The sequence below is a fragment of the Anas platyrhynchos genome, chromosome 2 (assembly GCF_047663525.1).
Source record: "Anas platyrhynchos isolate ZD024472 breed Pekin duck chromosome 2, IASCAAS_PekinDuck_T2T, whole genome shotgun sequence".
In the NCBI taxonomy this organism is placed as follows: domain Eukaryota; kingdom Metazoa; phylum Chordata; class Aves; order Anseriformes; family Anatidae; genus Anas; species Anas platyrhynchos.
Genome location: NC_092588.1, coordinates 118,093,369 through 118,118,808, shown reverse-complemented (window position 1 = coordinate 118,118,808; position 25,440 = coordinate 118,093,369). Strand labels below are relative to the sequence as shown.

Here is a 25,440-nt window from a genome sequence, read left to right as displayed (position 1 = left end):
ACAGGGGACTACATCAGGCAGTGGTTGTTGTAGCCTAGAAGACACATTTAACCTGGTCTTTGAAACATTTAAAACCAGGAATTAGCCCATCTTTATGTCATTAAAAAAAAAAAAAAAAAAAAAGAGAGAGAGAGAGAGAGAGAGAAAGAGAAAGTATAAAGCAAGAAAGTGTAAAGCAACAGAATTAGAGAATTGCTAAGTAGCTTTTTAAAGAAAATAATGAACAGAAAGAAAACTTATGACTGCACGCACTGTAGGAAGGAAGAAAACAAAAATCCAAAATCTGGTAACAAATAAGTTTCTAAATAAAACCTCCAATACCAGAGTTGACCTATAATTTCCATGAATGTATTTAGACAAGAAAACAATCTGACCATACCCTGAAGAGTAATAAGTTCTTGTAAGGAGGGTAAATCACATGATGAAACATATACAGACTGGCTTGTTTTAGTGGTGGACCTTCCCCTTCCTTTTACACTACTGAACTACTATTATTTGAAAATCTTGATGCCGGTCCAGTCATCTCTACCTGGTCTATGGTTTTTAGCTTTGGGGTGTATCTGAATTTGTTGAGATAAAAGAGGATGTTTTAAGGAAACAAAAGCCAATTAAAGATTGTGCTGCTGTGAGCAGACTTCGCAAAAGAAAGGGAATCAAACTGTTTTTCACTCTGGCAATTAGATCTAGTAGTGACTGGCAAACATAATTATTATTTGATGCCGTTTTTCTAGTCGAGCAGATGGCCAGCTCCCTAGATACTCCTTCAGTGACTTCTTGCTAGGACAACAAACAGAAATCATGGTAAATAGTCACCCTGATTGGATGCTTCCAACTTCCCTAACACATGAGTGGAAAGGACTACCCCACGAAGGGAAAGGTTGCATTTCTGATGAAGTGATAAGAGACAGGCTACAGAGTCTCAAAATAGGCAGTGCCACCGGAGAGCTTGCCACCTAGAGACACACCAACTGCAGGTCTTGGAGCAAGACAGAGTCCAAGGTAACGCCTTCACTGTGAAGATAGTCCAAGAGTCTCATGTATGACTTTACAGGCCTGCAAGGTCTGCAAGCTACTAGTATCCATTTGCTAGAACAAGCAAAATTAGAGATTAATCAGACAGGATAGAAATAGTTCAACACGCCTAGTGGTTCATCTTCATGAAATAGTATATTCTGCTGTAAAGACCTCTGATCTTTAAACATTTAGAAACCAGACACGCATATGCATTTAATTTTCTGCGGGTGAATAAATATAAAATGTTCCAACATGCACTACAAAAAAAAAAAAAAAAAAAAAAGACTACAAACTCATCCTTCATCTCCCTCTCTCTTCTGGAATAGATGTCTCCAGTCAGTGAAAAAAGCTAAGGAGGAAATGTCGTCTTTGACTCTAAATGTTAATTCTCATTTAAAGCTCCCCCACATCTCTCACCTATCAGTGAATGTATTTCACACGGGTAAGCATAGCAAAGAATCACAGCCTTTTACTGGAAGTCACATTTCATAAAACAAGATCAGAAATGTTAACAGCAAACACGGTGAAGATGTGCCATTTGAAAATATTCATTTGAACTCATTTGACCAAGGCTATTGTTTGGAGTTAAAAAAAAAAAAATCACACCTGTGTGCAGACAGATAGAGTCTCTTTATCTGGTAAGATCAAGGTGCAGAGACTTGTGCGATAGATAATTAATCTCTATTGCTATCTATAGTTTCATTGTTAACACTGTCTTGGTTGACGTGTGAAAATATGTTCACACCTTTGAAAATGAGCGATTAACTAATCAAATGACAATATGAATCTTAGAAACACAGAAATAACTGCAATCCAGCACTACTTATGACTATATTTTTATTTTTAATTTCATAAGAAGTGCTGAAAACCAAACTTCTCCATTATCTCTAGCAACCGTCAAGACCAAGACCAGAGGGAAATTAAAAGGTTCCCCCCCCCCGTAATCATCAGTGCAGAAAATTGTGACCACCATCATGGGTCTATTTTCACCAGAGTACACAATATTTTACCCTGCAGGAATTAATTGCTTGGAAAAATTTTCTTATATAGGCAAGTTCCAGGAGACTGTAACAGAGAGAAGATGTAAGCAGCACTGACTAACCAGGGGCAGATACTATTAAGCAGTAGCCACTGTCCCATCATGAGCCTCTTAAGTAGCGATCGCGTGTATTAAGAAATGTAAGACTATTGGTCTTACACCAGTGCCCCAGGAAATGTCCCAATTAAGCGTGTTTTCTGGATAAGTATGTCAATTAAATGAAGCGTATAGTAATAACTTGTACAGAGGAGCTACACAGCAGAAGCCCCATGTTTCATCATAACTTCACAGGGCTGCAAAACATGTGCAAGATGCGTATTTTAAAAGATCTGACTAAACACAAATGATATTATCCAAACGTCATTTCAAAACTCTCTCCAGCAATGAGATGCAAGATAGATCTCATGCTTATGAGAATCCTGCCTTCTGCATTTTTTTTTTGTTTCCCCTTTTTTTTTTTTTTAATGAAACTATCCCATTATATCCTCAGATGCTCCCACAAGACAGAGCTCAAGTAACTGTCACTTCCACATGAAGGAAGGCAGTAAATCTATCTTTTCTCTCTATATAGAATGGTGATCTTATCTACATCTATTCTGCATATAAAAGCATGCAAAATATGTACTTGCAAAGTATCTAGGTTTTTAATTCATCTACTAAAATTCTCGACATGGCTTTTATCACATCTCTAACATTGTAATCTCTTCCATTCTTGCTGTGGAAATTGTTCTGTTTATATTCATTCAAATAGCTATAAAAATCATTTTTGTGTCTTTGAGTCAGTCACTGTAACATCTCTTGCTATCACCACAACGACTCCTGAGCTATTGACACAACCTATTTATCTTAATTTAAAGGCCCTTCCGGACAGTTTCTGTTTTACTGCCTTATTTATGCTATTTTTGTTCCACATAATGTCAGTCTCCTCTACTTCTTTGTCATGATTTCTAATAACTTGTCTGACACTTTTTCTGACACTTTCTCATTTCCAATACTTTATAGTAGCCCCAAAGAGCGTAAGACTATTATCAGACACCCATCTCCACATTCCCTCACTCAAAACTATTTCAGCCCATCAAATCTCCAGAACAAAGTTGTTCTGTATCTTTTTCATTTTCTATTTCTTTTTCTCTCCTGAAGACCTCTCTTATTCTTAGTATTCTTCATTCTTTCCCATCACAAGTGAAAATCAGACTTGCAAAAAAAATTGGTTTTGCTTTCCAGGCCCAATGCCGTTAAGAAGCGGCAGGGCAGGGCAGGGCATGTTCTCTGGCTTACAAAGTTGTTGGATATTTCTCTTTGTATTTATTGTCTTTATCAAAGAACAGAAATACTACTTCAAAGCAAAGTTCTATCCAGCCTAGTACCCTGCTTCTGAAAACAATCAAATGAATACAATACTCAGAGCTGACGTTTAGTTTCAAAGTTCTTCAATTTAAAGAAATCTTCACAGTTCTTATTCTGCAGGGCATATATAAATACTAGTAGCCAAGAGACTAAAAGCAGCAAAGATGACTAACTTGAATTATTTCATTTTTATTTATTCCAACTTACTGTTTTAAGTGTACACTCTCCTTTTCGGTTTTCATGCTGAAAGCTCCTTTTTGCATCATATGTTTTCTTGTATTCTCTCATTGCAAATACATAACTTCGCAGATTGGCTGATATCTGTTTTTTTCATCTCTCTTACATTCATTGCAGAAGTGGCATAGACCAAAAAACCTTAATAAAATAAATAAAAATAACTGGGTATGTTGCATTTGCACAGCCCTGTTCACTTAAGTATCAAATCAGTGTGTAAACTGTAACTGAAAGTGGTATAGCTTAATATCGAAAAAAACAGTTATAATATCTATATTCTACTCTAAGAAATGAGACCAAACTTGTGGTTTAAAAACAAAACATCACAAAGATACTTAATTTTCTATAACAGAAATGCTCTAGATCAGTAAGACCCAAAGCAATCGTGTGGAAGATTTTGCCTACATCATGCTGTACTAATTTCTGTGAATGTATCAGCACAAAGAATGTGGGTCTTAGTGTGGCCTTAAGCTGAAACAGTCCACATTCAAATGAAATCACTGAATTATCATATGGGGAAAATCATGTAAATCTAGTGAAACAAAACAAAACAAAACAAAAAAAAACAAACAAAGAAAAACAACAAAAACACCACAAAACTGTGAACTTGAAAGTCAGACCTTTTTTTTTTTTTTTAAAGAAAATTAGTATTAAGAAGAAATAAAATGCCGTTGTGATCAAAATTCTTCCTAGTGATTTTTCTAGAACACTTGTTCTATCTTCCAGATGCATACAAGGCCTACATGTATAATGGTGCTTGAGGGAGACTCTTGGACTTCTGAGTTACCTAAGAATGTGATGTTAATGATTTTTTTGGGTTTTGATTTGCCTTTTTTTTTTCTTCCATCTTCTTGGTTGATAGTTGGCTGAATATGAGCCAGCAGTGTGCTCAGGTGGCCAAGAAGGCCAACAGCATCCTGGCTTGTATCAGAAGCAGCGTGGCCAGCTGGGCTAGGGAGGTGATCGTCCCCCTGTACTCGGCTCTGGTGAGGCCACACCTCGAGTACTGTGTTCGGTTTTGGGCCCCTCACTACAGGAAGGCCATTGAGGTGCTCAAGCGAGTCCAGAGAAGGGTGACGAAGCTGGTGAGGGGTCTGGAGAACAAGTCCTACGAGGAGCGGCTGAGGGAGCTGGGATTGTTCAGCCTGGAAAAGAGAAGGCTTGGGGGCGACCTTATCGCTCTCTACAGGTACCTTAAAGGAGGCTGTAGCGAGGTGGGGGTTGGTCTGTTCTCCCACGTGCCTGGTGACAGGATGAGGGGAAATGGGCTAAAGTTGCGCCACGGGTGTTTTAGGTTGGATATTAGGAAGAACTTCTTCTTTACCAAGAGGGTTGTGAGGCACTGGAATGGGCTGCCCAGGGAAGTAGTGGAGTCACCATCCCTGGAGGTCTTTAAAAGACGTTTAGATGTTGAACTTAGTGATGTGGTTTAGTGGAGGACTTATTAGTGTTAGGTCAGAGGTTGGACTCGATGATCTAGGTCTTCCAACCTAGAAATTCTGTGATTCCATAAGAGGGTACTGATTAAACAAACTGGTTTCCCATACCATTTGTCTGTCAAAAACATGGAAGAGGTTGGTAGGAAAAGAGAGGAGGCTCTTTGAAATTTTGGATTATATTTGTTAAAACAAGTCTTGACTTTCATCTCTTACTATATATCCTTGCTTTTAATTTCTCTTAGTTTCTGGGGAGTTGTGTTTTCAGCTTGATGAATGTATGGTACTTTCTTACAGCTTTTCATTCCACATTTAATTTCTCAAAGTGATCAACCGTACAACCAAAGAAAGACTGGTCAGTTAAATATATTGGAGACTCATAAATAAAAGATGCCAAAATTACTCCTCCACCCTGAAGTGTACTTCAGATATGTCTCAATACACAGGCAGACCAAATGGACACACAGATGAGTTAGTTGGTTTGAACAGTACCAAACTTCTGGTGGCACTATGCAAAAAACAAAGTGCATTCTTTTAACACAGATCCTAATCTGCTTGATTTTTCATAAGAAACGATACTGTTCTTCAAATCTTGCCTTAAAGCCTGCGTCTTTTTAGAAACAACCAAGTAATTAGTAGCCTAGACTCATTTCTTGACGCTGTAACAAACGCATATTTTGACCTGTTGATCGCTGGTATTTACTATGCAGTGTTTTATGTGACAAGGTCCTTGCCCCGTGTCTGGCTTAAACCTCTTGAAAAAAAAAGTCATTTCCATGACACAACATAAAATTTGAAAACTTTTATGCTGAACTGCGATAAAAAGGAAACATAAACCGTAAATAATTATGGTGTAGAGGGGCTCAACTCCCCCCCACTAGCCCAACCAGCTTGACAAGACAACGTAAGTGTATTCTGCCAAAATTTCTGGTAGGACACCAAATTTCCCTATTTTTTCCTATTATGACTGGCAGCCGCAGGAGCTTTCTCCCTGAGACATAGGGAGCCAGGGAGCACTTTTTATGAAGGGCACAAGGGCTCCAGGGCAGCCACCCAGCGCATGCGCCCGCGCTCCCTCCTCCCCGCCCTCCCCTCGGCGGCCATCTCGCAGCTCCCCCCCACACACCGCGCATGCGCCCGCGCGCCCCCGCTGCCTCCCTCCTCATTGCGCGCTCCCGCCACCGCCGCCCTCCGCCCGCCACCAGCGTAGGGGACCGGGACCGGGTCGCTCCGCGCCTGCGCGGCGGCGGGGTCTCGCTACGCAAAGTGCGCAGCCGCCGGCGTAACGCGGGGCGCAGATGGAGCCTCCCCCTGGCGCTGCAGGTAGGGGCGGCCGCCGCAGGGGCAGGCAGGGAGGTCCCCCGAAAACCTCCCTTTTTTCCTCAAAAATCTTCCCTTTTTTCCCCAGAAATCCTCCCTCTATCCTCCAAAAGGCCTCCCTCTCCCCTCCGTGCTTCACCTCAGCCGGCCGAGAGGCCTGAGGGGGGTCCACACGGGCTGCCTCAGGGGAGGGCGCAGCGCGGCGGCCCCGCGGGCTCCCCTCAGGCTCCCCTCAGGCTCCAGGCCGCGGGCCCGGCCCTCAGGCGGTGTCCCAGGGCCTGTCCTGCACCGTGAGACCCTGCCGTGAGGAGGTGACGACGCCCAGCTGAGGCAGGGCTGCTCCTTGGTTACCCCCATCTCCTCCTCAGGAGCCTGAAGGATGCTGGCCAGGTTCTCGTGGAAGTGGCTTGGCCTGGTGTTACAGACCCCACGAGCAGGGCACTGGCGTGGTGGTCAAGCGCTGGTGGTGTTAGTGTCACCTAAGCATTCACGTCTTGCAGAATTAAGGAAATGGTGTATGACTTACAGCCGTGTTTCAAATAGTGGGTGTGCATCCACAGCGTAATTCTGTGCCCTCTTGTCCTTTGGAAGGGGTTTGCAGTAATTACAGTAGCTTAAATTAAGCTATTGTGTGTTCTTTGTGTACCAATAAGGATGGCTCCGGATGTTGGTATATAGCACTGCTTTACTTCCCTATTTACACCTGTAATGCCATTATGCGTGCCTCCCGGACCACGCTGTGGTTGTGTTTTAGCAGTGGTGGTACCGCTGAGGGTGTACCTTGGGTATATGCTCAGTGACACTAATACTGAGATTGATCTGCTAAGCAGTGGCATTGCTTACTGACACCTCTCTAAATCTGCTACCTTGTTATCCGGTATCTCTTACGTACCTCCCCCCAGCCCAGCTATCGGTCCCTGGCTGTTACGGCTCTGCTGAAAACCTCAGAACATGAACCGAAAGCGGAGAGGTCTAAGTGAGGTTGTAGGGAAAGTGGAACAATAGCTGCAAAAGGTGTGAGCTGCCCTGTTGGTATCAGTAAGGTGTTAACTCAGATACCCTGGTGCGGTGGTTTTTAATGTCATCGTTAACTGCTTCTTGGCTCACGTATGAGAAAAATTGGAAGAATCACAGTTTAGTAAATTGTTACCACGACTGATGCTCCATTTTAAGGTCATAAAAGATGCAGATATTCTTGTGGCTTTTCCAGGCAGTAGGGAGTGAATATCAGGGAGTCTTCTGAACCTCAGAATATAAAAGCTGTAAGTTACGTCATGATTTATACGGAAAGAGTCCTTGGACAGCCACAGTTTGTGAAGGAACTGTAGCTGTGTTATTAGGTGATTACATCCAGTAAATGAATAGGTAGATGAGTCCTTTGAGAAAATTGTTACTTGATTTTGTTTTATCCTTCTTAAGAATAAATGTGCTGCTGCCCAGCATTGAACTTTTTTTTTTTTTTTTTTTGTATACAGCACTTCTAAAATTGTCATTGTAAGATGCTGCATTCAGTAGTAGAAATCATGGGTTATTAGCCCATTTTCTTTCTAATTTGCATTTGGTTTTAGCTGTCATTTTCAAATAGTGATGTCTGGATCCCTATTTGAGGACTCACAAGTGCTTAAGGAGAAAAGTAAGGTTATTGACAGCAGCTTAGACACACAATACAGGGTTTGGCACCTACCCTGGTTAGTCTTAGGGCTCTTAAAAATGTGTTGAAGGCTGATTTCATAATCATTTTCCTATGCTACATAAAGTGTGTGTTTCTGACTGTTTTGTGGTCATGTGGGAATCTAGGTAGTTAAAGACTGCAGCAGTGTATCAGTGGAAGGACTAAATTGGGCTTCCAGAAGGCTTGGGTCTTGTTTTGAAATGAAATGGACAGTAAGACAGAGCTAGAAGTGTATGCTGGAAGGAGTGAAATCATGGTTTTGAATGATAGGAGGAACTAATGGGAGATACAGCAGTATAAAGTCAGTCAGTAAAGGGGAAAAATGTATATGTAAAAAGAAGAACAGTCTCACCTTTTAATTAAATGTCCTTAGATAACACTGGTGATTAAGAACGTAAGTTACCCCAACATGAAGGGAGTTAAATTGGCTTGACCTTTTTGACGTTCTTAGTGTCTTTGGCCTCCGTTGGGAACATGAAGGAAAAGGATAAATGTGATTTCCTAAAGCTGTTTGACAGCACGTTTTGGAGAACCATTCAGGGAAGAGAAATAAGCAATGGATGATGCGTTGGGGCACTCCGGTGAGCGTTAGAATGCTGAATAATTTGAAAGGGTTCTTTAGAGTTGAAAATCCAGAGTAACATCAGCAATCGTTTTGTTACTGTAACCAGAAGGCTTTCGGTCTCTGTGCGTGTCAAAACACCTCATGGTCTACAACTTCTGAAAAACTGAATAATCACTGTTGTGTTTTGATCTGTCATGTTAGTTTTTAAGGATTTCATTCATTTTATACACACTGATTGCTCATTAAATCCATAGATGCGGAAATCAAAGATGAGTAAGATGGGCGTTGTTTTGTCTTCTCTCTTAGTCCTCACTTCCATTAAAGAAATATCAAGAAGAATGATATTTAGTGTTACTAAAAAAGCCTTGTTCTTAATTTGTTTGTGGTGTTTGTTCCCTGAAATGAAAGATGTGAACTGCATCTGAAGATGCGGAAGCCCCAGAGAAGCTGTTCAGCTGTGTCTTAAAAAAAAAAAATGGTTCAAGAACTTAAATATTCAATTCCTTAAGGAGTTTAAACAGATTTTTTTTTTTTTTTTTTTTAACTAAAACACTTTTTTTAATTTTCAGAATTGCATGAAATAAAAAGAGGAGCATGTAGTACTGTAACACTAAATAGTGGCTATTGAGCGTGCTGGGAAGAAATCTTACGGTGGTTAGCATCTCTATTGTTGGTGACTGGAGTGTTTCACTGGTCGGTAGATTTTCCTGCATATCTCCTTCATCCAAGTGCAGGTTACTTTGTTCTTTGTTACCAATTTCTTTTTTTCTGATATGAATGATTGTGAAGTTCTTGAGGTCACTGTTTAACTCGTGTGGTCTGTTTAATTCATTTTATGTTCTTCAGATAGTTTGTGATTTTTGTGGACCTTACCCTATTTCTTTCGCCAGGTGGAAGCAAGCAGTACATTCTTAGACAACATCTACTGTTAGTTAGAAAGGACATAGGGTAGTAGGGTTTTATACACTCAGGACCACTTTAGACAAAAGGTGCTCAAATATTTGGGCTTCCCTTAAAAGGTGTGGAACCCTGTGTGTGGGAATCCAGCTGTATCCAAGGTGGTGGTAATTTTTGCTGTCCCAGAAAGTACAAAATGTGTGTTTTATTGCTGAAATATTGCTCTATGGTGTCTTAAGTGATGAGAAGCTGTGCTCAGAAGGATTTTACATCAGTTTACCAAGTGAATTATTTGAAGTGTTTTACAATAGTAGAACTAAGGCCCTCTGGGCTGTTTTAATGCTCAGCTGGTCCACAGCCCTAGTGGGCTACTAATGTTGTGGTTTGTGTACTTTGCTAGAATCTTCATCTGCAGCTTTTAAAAGGGAATTGGGGTGGGTTTAGGATGTTTTTTGCTCGTAGGTTGCTCCCACCCTAACCTTTTGTAACTGGCAGGTCTGTGATACCTGCACAACAGTTCAGGATAGTGGTAATGCACCAGCACAGTGAATAGTAAGCCCCGATCTGTAGTTAAGTCTTCGTGTCTTTTACCTGGCTCTGCTATTTGATCAGGCATGTAAAAAACCAAACCTCCCTGCGTCCAAAAAACAACAGTACGTGCAACTTCGGGGTTGGCTTCGATTTTTAGTCAGTAGATGTATGAGCCACATGTAATTAAGAAATAAGTGCGCTGTCAGATTTGCTTTTCCTTTTCTTTCTAGATATTACAGACTAGCCGCAATATAGCCATTGTTCATTTTTAGCAAACAGCCTTGTCAGTATTCTCGTAATCCAGTACTGCCATATTGCAAGAACACATGAGCCCCAAAGCAAAATGTAAGATAACAAATTCAGCCAGTGAAAAAGGTGAAAATTGACTTTGAGGTGATGATAGAATAGTGAGAAGTTAAAGCTTTGGAAATTTTCCCTGGTGTTGTCATCCCTGTACTCCATCTTAATTTAAAATGATGTGAATATTAGATAGAAAAATCTCAAAATCTGTAACTTCTTAAATACAAATAAATTTATTCATACACAGTTGGGAAAAATAAAGGTGGTTGTAGAGAAACTGTGCTGATCAGCCTCTTCTGCGTTTCAGTGAGGGTTTCAGGATATCACGTACTTCACTTGGATTATAACATTTCTGTCACTGTGTGTTGCCCTTTCATACTCTAAAACCTTAGCATGAAGCAAAGTACTTCAGACTCTAGTTCCTCTGCAAACACCTAAGTGCAAATGAAGCTACCACTTTATGCGTTTCATGTATGCATAAAGATATGCAGGCCTGGTCTGTCATGACTTGATTCATGTTGGATGTATTTGACTGATAAAATCTATTGCTTTTAGCAGGATCTTGAATGTTTTTGTGGGATCAAAGTTAACAAAGAGGTATGCTGAAGTTATTTGTCATTTTGGCCCCATGAGCTTCCTGGCAGTAAGGGCACAGGAGACCGCCCATGGCTATAGGATTGGGTGCTTAAACTATTAATTTCGTCTTCAAGAAGTATTTAGATACATATTTTTAAAAAATAACCAAAACAACAACAACAAAAATAACAAAACCTACACTTGGAGGAAGAAATCATAGATTTTAGAAATACCTATTTCTTTCTGCCCGTGACTTTAATAGGTCTATCTCTAAATTTGCTTGCTGCAACGATATGTGACTTCGTGTTTCAGAGCGGAGGTTTGAAGTAGTTGATAATACATTCAATGAAACAGACTTCTTGATAGGTATTTTTATGATGCACATACACACAGATGAATTAATGTAAGACCTGTGGCTGTTACTTGATACAAAGTGAATAAGCTAGGCAAAATAAAGGCGATGAAAATTTTGAATGTATCCTTTTCCTGGAGGAGTAGTAAGCTATAATTAGCTTTGCCCATTCAGAACACAACTGTTACACGTGCACTAAAATAAATCTGAAATGGGTTTTGGAAAGATTGAACCTCTGGAGTCTATAGAGCCGGTAGTCTGATGAAAGGAATGTTTGCCACTCGGCACACAATTAATGCTGCACTACTACTTCCTTTATTAATTAAAGCATACTTTCCCAAGCCGTTTAATAATTAGCTCATAGGAAGGGTTTTAGAACAAATTGTTGAGCGCTGTATTTACAGCACAAATAATTTTTGTGGAGTGATAGAAAAGTGACTACATTCCCAAGTTTAATGCACTTCGGTATCTCAGCCATAAACTTGTTACTCATTGTCTAGCCCATCGTGTAAACTGTGTTTCTTACTGAAACCTCTAAAACATTTGAAGTACTACTTGGAGATTTTTTTAAAAGTGTGCATAATGTCCAAATGACAAGCTGTGTAACTAAATGCATCTTTTAAAAGCTTTTACTGGAGTCGCTTAACGGACTTCCTCTTGGTTGCTAAAGGTGTAAGGCTTCTTCAGATATCTGGACAAGTTTTCAACTTTTTCTCAGTTTTTCTGAGTAATCTGTGTCCCTGCTACGTGAGGCCGTATGAGAGATAGAAGCAGAGCTGTGAAATCCCAGCAGGTGCAGCGACAAAGGGGTGAGCAGGGTCAGTCCAGCGGTGTTGAGGGAGGGAGGGGGAGATGATAAAACTTCTTGTGGGACGCTGTTCAGTGAAATCTTTCTTCTGTGTGTCCCCTTTTCTAAGTCTTCTATGACAAGCTGCCTATAGTTTTCTATAGGACAAGCTGCTACAGTTCCTTTTATTTTCAGTAAAGCAACTTTATGTTTCAACCTCCTCTTGTCCTCTTTACAGGCTTGTTGTCTACTGCACAGGATTACAATGTTGTCCTCTTTCCCTCAAGGCCTTCCTGGGACCTGCAGCTAGAGACTAGAAAGCAGTGAGAGTGTTCCAGTCATCTTCTGTTTTCTCATCTTCCCACAGAAGGAAATGGATGTGTATTCTGCTGTTCTAGTGGTTGTGATGCTCTGGTTCCTACTGATGCTTGTATTTCTAGATTTTTTTTCCCCTATTTTTACAAAAATATTGAAAACTGTTGAATCAGATGGCTATGGTCCTTGACCTCCCATGGCAATAAATAGTTTAAGCACCTAAGGGTTTTAATCAACTGCAGAAAATGATTACAGTTGTATTCTTGTGCCCTAGATACTTATTGTATGCAACCAGAGAGCCGTGTCAGGCATTGAGATTAGCTAAATTTATTAGTGTGAAAAGAAGAAGAAAAGAAAAAGGAAAAAAAATTAAAATGTGTTCTTGATGTTTTGCTGAATATGGATATCTTCCAGTTTCGTAATCTTTCTTGCCTACCTGTAATCCTTTACACTATGCTGAGATGGTATGGAGAATGATTTTTCCTTCAGAGGGATGCTCACTTTCCTATAGTTTCTATCCTTCTGTATTTTGGCAACTGCAAGCGTATGCTCCTTACCTGTTCTTTATTTTCTCTTCTATTCTTTCTTCCCCATGAGAAGAGGCAGCGTTTTGGAGTGTGTTGATGTCTTCCTGCCTTCAGGATTTTCAGTAGTTGACAGTCCCTAACCCTCACCCTAATTTTCAAGGGGTCCTGTGGCTTAGATGCTTTAACACTTGCAAGCCTGCATTTGTTTTTGATTCTGGCTTAACTTCCATGTATGTTTGTACAAAAATCTTGTTTTTATTGTTAATCACAGACCGATTTTTGTAACCTTTACTCACTTAGCTTATGTTCATCCATATTTCCCATGTAACTTTTGATGTTATAGTGAATTTCAACAGAATGTAAGAGAGAGGTAGAATCTTAAATAGTGAAGTTGCTATAACAAGCATACCCAAGTTGTGAGGGGCTGGGGTGTGGTGGGAGGGAGGTGAGGAAAAGCAGCTGCTAACATCTCTTTGGCCTGCTGGCAGCTGAGAGGTAGCGTGTTCTTGTCTCACTTTGCAGCCAAACTAGGATCGTCTTGAGCAGCCTTCATGGGAGACCAGGTAAAGTGCATGGACGTTGCAGATGAGAACCAAAGGTATCGACTTTCAAATGAGAAAGGTGGACTAGGAAAACATATTTCTTGCTTGTCTGGGAATAATTTTATTGATATTTTGAAGAGAAAATAAAGCAGTAGGTAAAAAAAAAAATAATAACACAACATAGTAGGTGTGTTGTAATGCAGATTCTGTTGGGACTAGTCTGTAGCAAATCTGGTATTAGAATAAGAAATATCTTTGTGCGGAATAGTGAGCTATCAAAAGAAGTACTTATTATTCTAGAAATAGTAATATAGTTGAAAAAAGGCAAAAGGAATTGATGGTTTCACATCATGGTTGTCTCATGTTTTTTGATGAAGTCTTGCTTCTAAGGTGTTGTTTCTTTTAAAGTTCTTGCCATATAATGTTACTGCAGAGCTGATTTGGTTAGTGATGACTATTTCTTTGCAAGTGCTTATATGCTATCCAGTACGGTTATTCCACATGTAAACATAGTTTTCTAGCTGGTATCTGGTATTAATATTTGTGCCTTACTTTTCCCTAACACTTTGTATAAATGCTAGGGATACCAACTTCAATAAAGTGTTTTAAGATCCTTCAATGAAAATCACTGTGTGTAATACAATACTTACAACACAATGCAGCTTAGAATCAGGGAAAAATATTAAAATGCTTTAGACATTACAGTTGAAATTCATGACTAGATAAAGTACTGCCCAAGCTGAACATCTGTATGAGACCTGTTTGGTGATATAGTTGCACTTGGGTACATGAAGCTACCACCTAGACCTTATAAGGTCTGACTTGAATTGCTTGTACTTCTCAGGGCTTAAAAACCAATCCTAGCCAACAAACTTCCTTTTAAAAAACAAACTATAAATGAGAATAAAGACCACTTCTGATCTCATTTCCTTTATAGTGTTCTGTAATTACCTTTGAATCAGTGTTGTAGCAGTCTTCTAGTTTTTCCTGGATGCTGCTCTGTGCCCTCTCCATCCTGCCTTTTCAGCCCCTCCAGGTTTGATGACGTGGGACTAAAAAGCAGGAGTTTGCGTGGAGCACAACAGCATCGCGGTTGTGGTTGAGCTGGTGTTCACACCAGCGCAGCTGTTGACATCATGATGTCTTAACATCCCTTTCCTTTTGAATAATCAAACAGCAAATTGGGTACTTCAGCTAAAACCCAGAAATCCCCTTTGACTCTTTGGGCTGACAGGGAGGCTCACTCCCTGTCAGAAGGATGCCCTTGTCCCGTTTCCTTTTTGGCCCTGAACTGTGTCCCTTTCTGCTCCCCTCTGTCAGCAGTGGGTGGCTGATCCTTGCTCTGGAGCCCTGTGCTGCCTCGGCTGCTGTTGGAGTCGTGGCTGCTGCTGCTGACCTCTGCCAGGCAAAGAAAGCCAGGCGCCCTTTCCAGGCCCTGGCTGCTTCTCCGTGATCTGCTGCGTTTCTGTGTGTGCTGGTGTAGATACTGATGGATAAAAGTTACGTGAAGTAATTCGAACTATTGTAATTGGATCTAGTCACTCCAAAGTGTAAACCAGCTGGGAAATGCTTTTTTGCTTGCATTTGAGGAGTTAGTTTTCCATATCGAACTGGCTGCTTGCTCGCTGTCTGGTTACATGCTGATGTGATGGAGTTGGGTGAGGGCAGTTGGGGACTGTCAAATGCCGTTTTAGAGGCAGCTGGCATCTCACTTGCTTAGAAAAAGCAGAAAAGCATAGGCTATAATTTGAGCCAGGGATGCTCATGACAGCTGCAGCATTCCCTCTGCTTGTTCCTGCTCTCACACAGTTCTCTTTAATGGACCGTTTTATGAATTTATATAGTGAACTGGACTGGAGAATTTATCTAGCTGAAAAGTTGCCTGACAACAAATTTACTTCCCTTGAAACCAAATTAACATCCCCTTTCAGTCCACAGGGGCTGCAAAAAACATGGAAATTAGCATAAAAGCAAATTAATTTACTGCATAAAACACTTCGTTTTCATTCTTTTCAGAGAATCATGGAATGGTTTTGTGTTGGAAGGGACCTTAAAGATGACCTCGTTCCAACCCCCTGCCCTGGGCAGGGACACCTCCCACCAGCCCAGGTTGCCCAAAGCCCCATCCAGCCTGGCCTCGAGCACCTCCAGGGATGGGGCATCCACAGCTTCTCTGGGCAGCCTGTGCCAGTGCCTCACCACCCTCAAAGTGAAGGATTTCTTCCTGAAGTTCAAGCTAAACCTACCCTCTTTCAGTTTAAAGCCACAACCACTTGTCCTATCACTACACTCCCTGACAAAGAGTCCTTCCTCAGCTTTCTTATAGACTTCTTTAGGTGCTGAAGGGCTGCTATAAGCTGTTCCTGGAGCCTTCTCTTCTCCAAGCTGAACAACCCCAACTCCCTCAGCCTGTGTTCACAGGAGAGGAGCTCCAGCTGAACGCAGGGCTCCAGGTGGGGTCTCAGGAGAGCAGAGCAGAGAGGGAGAATCACCTCCCTCAGTCTGCTAGCCACACTTCTTTTGATGCATCCCAGGATGCGGGTGGTTTTCTGGGCTGCAAGCGTGTGTTGCCAGCTCATGTTGAGCTTCTTATCCTCCAACACCCCCAGGTCCTTCTCCTCAGGGCTGCTCTCAATCCATTCTCTGCCCAGCCTGTATTTGTGCTTTTGCTGTAGAAATTCCAAGTAATAAATCTTGGAGATGCGTTTTTCGTTCTGATTCTGTGTATTGGCTATCATAAAGCTCAGTTTTGTTACCAGATTCCTCTGTTAATACTGCAGATTCAATGATGTGCAGCCTCATAGCATTAACAAACTTTAAAAGGTGGTGGGTTAGAAATGACCAGAGAAATGTGAATCTCTGCTGTCTTTTGATCTAGAAGTAACTGCAGATACTCTGAAAAACAGTGTTTGGAAAGGGGTAGGTAACTTAAATTCTGCATGTTTCCTTAATTCAGTATATCATGCTTTTTCTTTCATTTAATCCAAGTTTTAAATAAGCTATTTAAAAATGAGATGAATGTCAGTCAAAATAACAGCATATCTGACAGTTTGCTTAATGTTAACACCACAGCTGATTCTGTGTTGAAGAGTAATACCAACATCAAAGGGTAAATAAATAGCGTGTTTGGGGAGGAAATTGAGGTATTTAGCATAATGATGTTGGACTACACCATTTTCCATACAAATATCCTTTAAAGGGCTTTTAAATCAGAACCTAAGAAGTGGAAAGCTGTGCTCGATAAATTCTCACTCCTTTGTTTTGAAGAGAGTGGATTTAGGGGGGAAAAAAGAAGCACTGCATTTCCACACAGTCTGTGTTATTTAAGTATATCCAAAATCACTAGTTGTACTCACAGTGATGAATTCTGTTTTGAGGCAGCTGAATGCAAACTTGCAACTCTCCTTTTAAATGTAGAATTCAGGCTTCAGTTTTTGCTCTTCTGAAGTTGGTTTTCTCAGTGAAAAAGCTTGCAGACCCTGCCTGTAAGTAAATGGTTAGTTTTTTATTTAAAGAACGGAGGTCTTTAATTTACTATATTGTTAATGTAGTAATAAAACTTTAATGTGCTGCTCTAATATGGGCTGTACTTCTCTGTTCTATTATAGGAGTAAAAAGCTGTAGTTTGTAAAGATGATGCAGATAAAAAAAATATTAGTATCCTGAATTAAGCATAATTCTCAATCTTTGTTCAGTCTTTATGCAGATCTTTTAATTAGTAAGATAGAAAGTTGAATGTGATGAATTTTTTCCATTATTTTTACTTCATTTGGCATATTAAACAGAACAGAAATTTACAGGATAATGCTTGTACCTGTATCTAAGCAATTTTAAATCCTGGTACTTTCCTGCTTTTCAGTGTGTGGTCCTTCTGCAGCGTTGTCTGGTGCTAGTTAGTTACAGATGGAGTATACCAGTATCTGTTCTATAAGCAATGCTATGTTATTTCTGTAGATTTGCGTTATTTGGTATAGAAAAATAATTTTTTTCCTCTTTTTTGTTTCTGGCTTTCTTGCAGAGAATTCTAAGCTGAGACATGTAGAAAAAGATGTCTTGATTCCAGTAATAATGAGAGACCGAGCCAAGGAGCTTTGTTCAGATAAAGTGCAAGGTAAGAGTCAAATATTCATTGGGAGATCAGATGTACTCACTTCTGTGCCCTGAATATAATCCTTGTTTTTGACAAGTAGTCAGAGAATTAATATGTATGATCTGCATCATATCTGTTGGCTGCAAAACCAGTAATGCAGTGCGTGAGTCTGCCAGGTTGGCTTGCACTGCTTGGTTATGCGTACTGCTTTCCAAAATGACTTGTTCCTGATTGGTTTCTGATTGATAGAAAACTTTCCACATCTCGACCTAGACCATGTGGTGACCGAGCAACACAGGAGTTGCTTGTACTGTTCATAATACCTATATAAATGGTGTTGTTTCACATGAGCCTTCACGTAGGGTCTCCTTGATTATAACAGTTTTATTTGCTATAATGCAGCCTTTCCCCTCTCCAGTGCTTTGATGGTACTTGCACATGGAGATGTGTTATTAGACAGGCATTGAAGCAGGCTGATGCAGTCTGCTTCTGCATGTTTTCATTTTGTTTTGAAGAGTACTGGGCAATAACTCTGTAAAGTTGGATATCAATGCTTCTTCAACACTCAACTGTGCACATATTCCTGGAAGAAATCTAAAGCTTTCTGGAGTTAGAGCTACTCACACACATGGGCTAGCTGAGAGTGTTGATCGAAGAAAAAAATATAAAGCACAGAATTACTCTATACAAGTGGCATGCTTTCAGTGGGACGCGTGCCTCTTGTCATCTAAATTCTAAAGCTGAAAGGGGCATTGGAGAGAGATTTAAAGAACGTCTACTGGAGAAGGAGCCCTAGGAAGTTAGGGAAATGTCCCTGAACTTTTGTGAACAAATTACAGGGAACTGAATCTGACAGCGAGCTGTTACCCTAGGTTATAAAACAAAAACTTAGAAAGGTAATAGCCTCAGAAAATAAGCATATAAGGCATCCACAGCCAATAGCACATGAAATGGAGAAAGAAAACTGAGTTACTAGAGAACCATTGCTGCAAAAGGACAGCTGTGATGAGAATTGGGGTTTCAGGCTATCTGGGATTACAGAAGAAACTGTGAGGCTGTTCCTTTCAGAGGCAGATACAGTTTCAGAGACAGATACAGTTAAAATGGACCAGCATTTTTTAAAACAGATTGTTTAGGGGGTCCACAAAAGATGTGATGGAGTAGTGTCATAATGATTTTCAGGCAGGTAGGAAACGAGTTGGGAATATCTGCCAGAAGGAGATGGGATCAGACTACAGGTACCTTCCAATGCTGCCAGAAGGCCTTCATACACTTTTTCATTTTGTAGTTGAACAATTTTTATTTTGAATGCTGTTCGTGTTGGGAGGAAAAGTGAAGAAAAGCAATTAGAGGGATGTGGATCTTTGAAAGAGGATTTCTGTTAAAAATAATTTGTGTACTATTTGTATTATTTTCTTTTGGGATAGACCACAGTGATGTTTGTATGGTGCTGTGGGTTTTTTTGGGGTGGGGAACAGGCTTTTTTTTTTCCCCATGCATTTTCTTTGTGTAAAATTAGGATGTTGGTTTCAGCTTCAAAGTTTTGTGACAGCCACCTACATTGGAGATTCTTGAACTGAGGGCTGTGGACGATTACCTTTGCAGCTTCTTCATGTTTTTGCTTCTGTAAATTTTAAAGCAAATTCCTGTCATGATTATCTTCTTTGTGGTGTTAGGCAAAAACTATAGATATATTTTCATTTCTTCTGAATAGAGTTCAGTTATGTATATTCTGAAAAATGAGGTTTGTGGATACATCAGTCTTCCTTTCTTCTGTTAGCTGGAAGCCAGTTTTGATCAAATCGTGTGAAAGTTAGAGTTGGAAACTGAATATTTCCTATGCAATTTTTGTGATCAAATAGATGAACAAAATCTACATTCATATCCATACTACAAAAAAGATGGTTCAGCCATCTTTTTGTCTACCTTTTAATGGCAGGGTGGAGAGCAGGCCACGGGAAGTGAAAGGTTAAATGGTTTTGTGAAGAGGAGAATTTATCATCTCTCATATCCATTGTGAAATTATTCCTGGAATAAATTTGTCTTGTTGGTACACAGGGATAGGTGTTAATCAGAGTAAATAGGCTATGGTTCTTGTGCTGTAAACAATTACAAGCTATGAACATAAGCTGTGTAATTAAGCAATCAAAACTCCTGAAATCCAGTTGGAGTGCTATGGAGTGCACGTGGATGAAATTGCTGTTTACACTAAAGCGTAGGTACTCATTTAACTCATTCTCAGTTTGTTTTTTTTTCTGCTGTATGTTAATTTTGTTTGACCAGCTCCTACTGGTATACCTTTGTTTCATTTTACTCTCTAGGAAATTGTGGTAAATGCACTGGAAGTGTAGGAAACAAAGCTGTTCTACAAGTATGGGCCTTTACAATTGACTTGCTCGTGCTAGGTTCCTGCCTAGCCCTATGGGGAGCCCCCATACATTCAATAGTTCTCTGCATGAGCATGGGGTCCATCTGTATACAGGCCGGTACCTTAGCCTGCAGCTATACCACCTAGAGCTTATCAGAGCTAATAAAGCAAGTAGTGACAGCCTGTCCAGCACGTGTTCGAGAGGCATCCAGGGAAAAGAAACCCCAAGGGTTAAAAAATAAAAAGAATAAATAAAAAAAAAAAAAGGTTTTGTTAACTCAAGAGGTGATACAGCTACCCTGGCATGGTTAAATGGGTGACCCAGTGCTGTGCTCCAGTGTTAGTTTAACAGACTAGCTTAGAGATGAAATAGCCATGAAAATGTGTCCATTTTAAAGATAATTTGTAAAAACAATTAAGAATTGAGACTGGTTATATTTCATTTTAGTTATTTAAATTTAGTGTGAACTTTTTTCAGATTGTCATAGTACAGTTCTTGTGAGTGCTGCATGTTTCTCAAGAATTTAGTATATCTTAGTTGCAGCATAATTTCTGTATTTAAGGTTTGCAAACACTTTTCCAGTGAAAATTACTAAATTAGTACTTTTGTTAAGAGGGTAAAGATGCTTTCTGAAGAGCACAAATCAATTTTCCATGACCATTACATAAATACGCTAATATCCGTGAGATGTACATACGTGAAATTGTGTTCTCTTACTGGAATATCATAAAAAGAAAACTGTTTTCCTGAAGTGTTGTAAAAACAACAACAAAACAACAAACAAACAAAAAAAAAACACACAAACAACACCCAAATGTAACATATTCAGTGTACTTATACAGGCAGTATCAAAAGCCATATTAAATACATGCTTTCCTGTATTAGTGTATACTTGGTATATAAAATACCTGCTTACAAACTGAAGTAGCTAAAAGGAGTGTTTTATCTGCTGTCATCTTCCGTTGCTTTTATAAAATCATTTCTTAATTAAGACAAAGTTTAGATTGCAAAAAGAAAGTACTCAGATCATTGAATCAGTCACAAGACCTTGATTTTGTATTAATACTTTCTGTAAATGTTTTGTGTATTTTATGTGTTAGAAAGCGATTCTGTCCCGCCTCCCAAACCCTGTAATCTTTCTTTTTTTTTTTTTTTTTCCTTTTTGTTTGGACAAAAAACAATCTTGCACTAGTGACAAGGGGCTTTGGTCCTAAACTTTTTCCTCTAAGTTTTCTTGTCTGCTACGGTTTGATGGTGTGTATTTGGGAATTTGAAGGTCAGCGAGAGTGACTTGCAGTTCACTTACATAATTGTGACTCTACACTTGCCAAGTTCCCAGGGTTTGTGTGGGCAAATGACCTGTGTGCTTTTCAGGATGGATACAGGAAAAGCCAGTTCAAATCAGCCTCGTTCTGCCATTGTGAGGCAACGAAATAAAGAAAACAGTTTGTGTGATTGAAGACCTGATCCTGCATACAACTCTGCAAATAAACGAAGAATGAGGCCATTTCTCATTTGAAGTTTGTCATGGAAGGAACAAATTGGCCAAGAAGATGACTCTTTTCCCCCCCCATATAGGAAAGAGACAAAAGGGAATGGTTTGCTGAGTTGGGGGACCTTCCCTGCAGCAAGCCGTTAGGCTGGTTCTGGTGTCTGTAGGAAGTGCGTAATTAGAGCAACTGGAATCACATTGCTGCAAATATTCTTTAAGATACTTGGCAAGGCTTTAAAAAAAGGTTTGGAAACTGTGGCTGGAAAAGGACATTTCCAAGCAGCCACCCTCCTCCCATTCTCCATGTTCACCATTAGCCTTCTCTTCCTTAGGGCTCATGTTGATACTTAGTGAAAATGATGGGATGCAACACCACTGCAGGCTTCTCTACGGTAGAGCATGACCAGTGTCAACCAGAGTTTTGATAACGTGCAGTTACTCAACAGTCCTGGCACTGACATTATCTCTGTCCCCGTAGGGGCCACCTGCTCTGGACCGTGACCCTTACACCTGACACATCAAGGCCCATAAAAAGAAAGAAATTTCTGATTGAAGTACATTTGATGCTGCACATTTAAGTGCCCAAGCACACGTTTAGATATGTTTCTCCAGAAAAGTCTTGTTACATATGTATATATTCCTTTATAAGAGATGCAGATAATGAAATGTGTGAACTGGCAGATTTCAGCTTGATGTTACTCAGTGGCATTGCTCACTTTCCTTTGTAATGCAGGCCAAGTTCTGTTAATTGATGCAAACCATTGCTAACGCTGGGAGAGGATTAACCTGTTGGTACCTACAGTCGTGGTTCTGAGGTTAACACTGCTGGATGCTAAGAGCGATAGTATTGGGAAATTAAGTAACAGCTCACTTTTTAAAATGTTGAACAGTCTCATTTTCTTGAAGCAAACTGAAACTAAAACCACTATTCATAACTGAGTTCTGCTCACCTGCTCTGCCTCACTGAAAATACGGTCCTTAGAATCCTTTTAAAATTCACATATTTTAGAAGTATATGGAGGTATCAAACTGAATCAAAAAGATCAACTAACTGATAGAAGTCAGTGACTTAACTTGACAAATCCAGGCAACTTTTTTTATTGAGCCGCTGTCACCAGAGCTTTCTTACACATGCTGCTGTACGCATTGATCAGAGCTTGGAAATCCTGAGAGGCTGCATGGGAGTAATCATAAACTTTATGACTGGAAGAGACGTCTTCTAGGAGAGTGAAAAAAGAATGCTGCCTTACTGCCTGCAACTTCATTTTTCTGGAGAAAGGTTAGGCTAGTTTGAGAACATCATTTCAATTGAGCAGCAAAACTGCAGGTAGAGAAGGGGAGAAAAATGTTACCCACCACTGGTATATTATCTGCAATGTTAATTATTGTAGTACATGAATTTTTAAAGTATATTACAGTCATACTGTGTGTGACCCCGTGACCCTGTTTGAAGTCATTGAGATTACTGTTGTACACGCTGTGCGGTTGTCAGTTATTTAAATGATGTGTTTTGATGGTGTACAGCTATACTTAGTAGTGGTAATAAATGACTAGGTGTTTTTCCCTGGTTAGCGTTTCTGAGAGTAAGGTGCTGATTTCTTACGATGTTTGTGTCTGCGCCCAATGGTTTTTATCTCTGGGAAAAGATGCAGGTCTATGTATTCCCAACATTTACTCTCATCACATTTAACCATGTGAATTAATACAATCTCTGGAGGGATTATGGTATATTGAGCTTTGCTCCAACAAACCGAGCAGAGAGAACAGCTCTATGGAAATTACAATTCCAGATCTCCTGGTCTTTTATGAATGATCCTTACAGCATTAGCTAGCCAAAGCTAATTTAGGGGATTTCATAGAAAAGAAATATGGGAGCATATTGTGTGGCTTGGTGGTGGAAATGGAAGTATTCTAACTACTGTTAGGACTTCCAAGAAAATGTCTGGGGAGGGAACTTACCCTATTTGTTTTTTTTTTTTTCCTTTCCCCCCACCCCCCCATGTCATTTCAACCCAGCTGATCACAAGAAATGGGTCAGACTGCTAGCTTTACCACTGCAACTTAGTTGTGTAGGGTTTTTTATTTTTTTATTAGGGAATGGAACAGCTTTTACAGGGACAAAGAGAAATGAAATCACTTTCAATGAAAGAAAGAGGCCTCATTATAGCCACCAACAGCAGTTATTGACAGCTACACTTCCTATTAACAAGGAGCATTTAAGAGTTTGGCTGTTGGATCTTTGGACTTGATCTAATTTGCTAGCATTAATTAGTTTCTTTTGAGCACAGACACTTGGTGCTCACAGCTATAGATTTGGAGGACTAATTAGGACAGAAAATTGAACAGAATGGGGTAAGGCATTAACCTTCAACCATTACCAGCTGGGGCTCTGATAAAGACCACAGAGTCCAAATGCTCCTATTCATGCAAAGAGTACTCTAATGAATATCAATTTCAGCCAGGTTGCCACATTCTACAAGCACTGTCTTAATTTTGATTATCTTACCTGTTATAGATTTTTAGGTATAGATATTAAAGTTGGTAGTTCAGAGCTCGTACCTTGGTGTGTTATCTGTGATCTGTCTGTCTACTCTTTGGGTTTTCTCCAGTTAGACATTTTATTGGTTTCTCAATTTTAAATTGTTTTCCCCTTCAATATATTTATTGGCATAAATGTATTAACATAGCATAGATTAATTACAGAATATTAACAAATGCTGGTTTAAATAGAGGATGCCTCTAGTGGTTGTTGATTACTGTAGCACATGGGCAATAATACCCGTGAGGAGGACTGACCAAGAGAACAACTGGAGTTTGGACAATAGGATAGCTTCTTTTGCAGCTCTTCTGAGGAGATGAAGGCATTCTGTTGGGGTGTGAAGTTAGGGATACAGTTTCAGGAGGAGAAGTGTTCTTTCAGACACTGGGTAGATAATGTTTTAACATGCAGATTGGAAGTACTTCACCTGTGTATGCAGAAATAAGAAAAACAATTCTTTGTCCTTTTGTGCCTTTCTTGGATGGCTGGAAATGTTGGACTCAGAACTAAGGTCTGAATCCTTTTTATCAGCTGTTTCCACCCTTTAGCCGTATCAGACCCCCTGACAAACTGCCCATCCCATCTGGATCCTCGCTTCTCTCCTCATTGCTGCTGCTTCTACACCTGGAAATTCCTTGCCTGGTGATGGGAAGTGTCAGTCTCTTCTTTGAGATCCTTTCTTCAACCTCATCTTTCAGGAAGCACACTAGAATTAACGTGCGCCCTCTGACTTTTTGAAGGATTAGATCTCATTGGGTTCTGTCTGGTGTTCAGTTATTTGGGTCCAAGATGGCCTTTTGTGTGCCCTAATCGTTCCCAGTCCCCCTATGGGCTATTTCCGTAGTGTCAGCTTAAATAGCTGGCTCTGTGTCAGAGGTTGCTTTGGTGCAAACTGCCCCTAGCTGCTGATCATACGCTAGTTGGTGGTATTGAGACCAACTTCTGAACCACTTTGCTGAACCACTTTGCTCCCCAAAAGAGGAGTTTTGCAATATAACCCCCCCTCAGCATCTTCATTCAACAGTAACACAGCGCTTTGTGTAAATAACTCTAATACTTCAAGAGGTCGTGCTATATTCCTTATGCATGTGTATAAATATTTAAGTTGCATATAAATTATGAATATTACCCTGGGGTTACTTTTGCACAGAAAAAAGAGTCAGAATGGGTTGTGCAGATAGCATTAGGTTCAGCAGCGGAAAACAGAACTTAGCTTTTGCGTCAAAAAGTAGCTGCTCTGAATTTGGAACTACGAACCTATAAATGGTGAGCTTTCAGAGAGCCTACAGGCGGTGTTTTGACTTTGTAAAGAGTGTATGGTATTCGGGGCAATGAAATAGGGGAAGAATGGTGTCCACCGTTCTTGTTCATTAGAAAACCCATGAAGTTGGCAAGTGTATTTGCCAAAGAAAATTCCTCATCTGAATCAGGAAAAAATGAAAGACTAATTCTAGTTGAGCGAAACGGGAATCAGAATAAAAGCTGCAAATGCATCT

At 40.1% G+C, this 25,440-nt stretch overlaps 1 protein-coding gene across 1 annotated transcript in view; it reads left to right on the top strand.

Annotated features, from left to right (window-relative positions):
• The first annotated feature begins 6,203 nt into the window (after window positions 1–6,203).
• The window catches only part of CMC1 (C-X9-C motif containing 1), a 37,266-nt gene continuing 18,029 nt past the window's right edge, over window positions 6,204–25,440 (top strand). Inside the window, exons 1-2 of the mRNA XM_038174373.2 lie at window positions 6,204–6,393; window positions 17,473–17,565. Coding sequence (XP_038030301.1) covers window positions 6,369–6,393; window positions 17,473–17,565 — 118 coding nt within the window. The 5' untranslated portion in view covers window positions 6,204–6,368. The remainder of the gene's footprint in view (window positions 6,394–17,472; window positions 17,566–25,440) is intronic.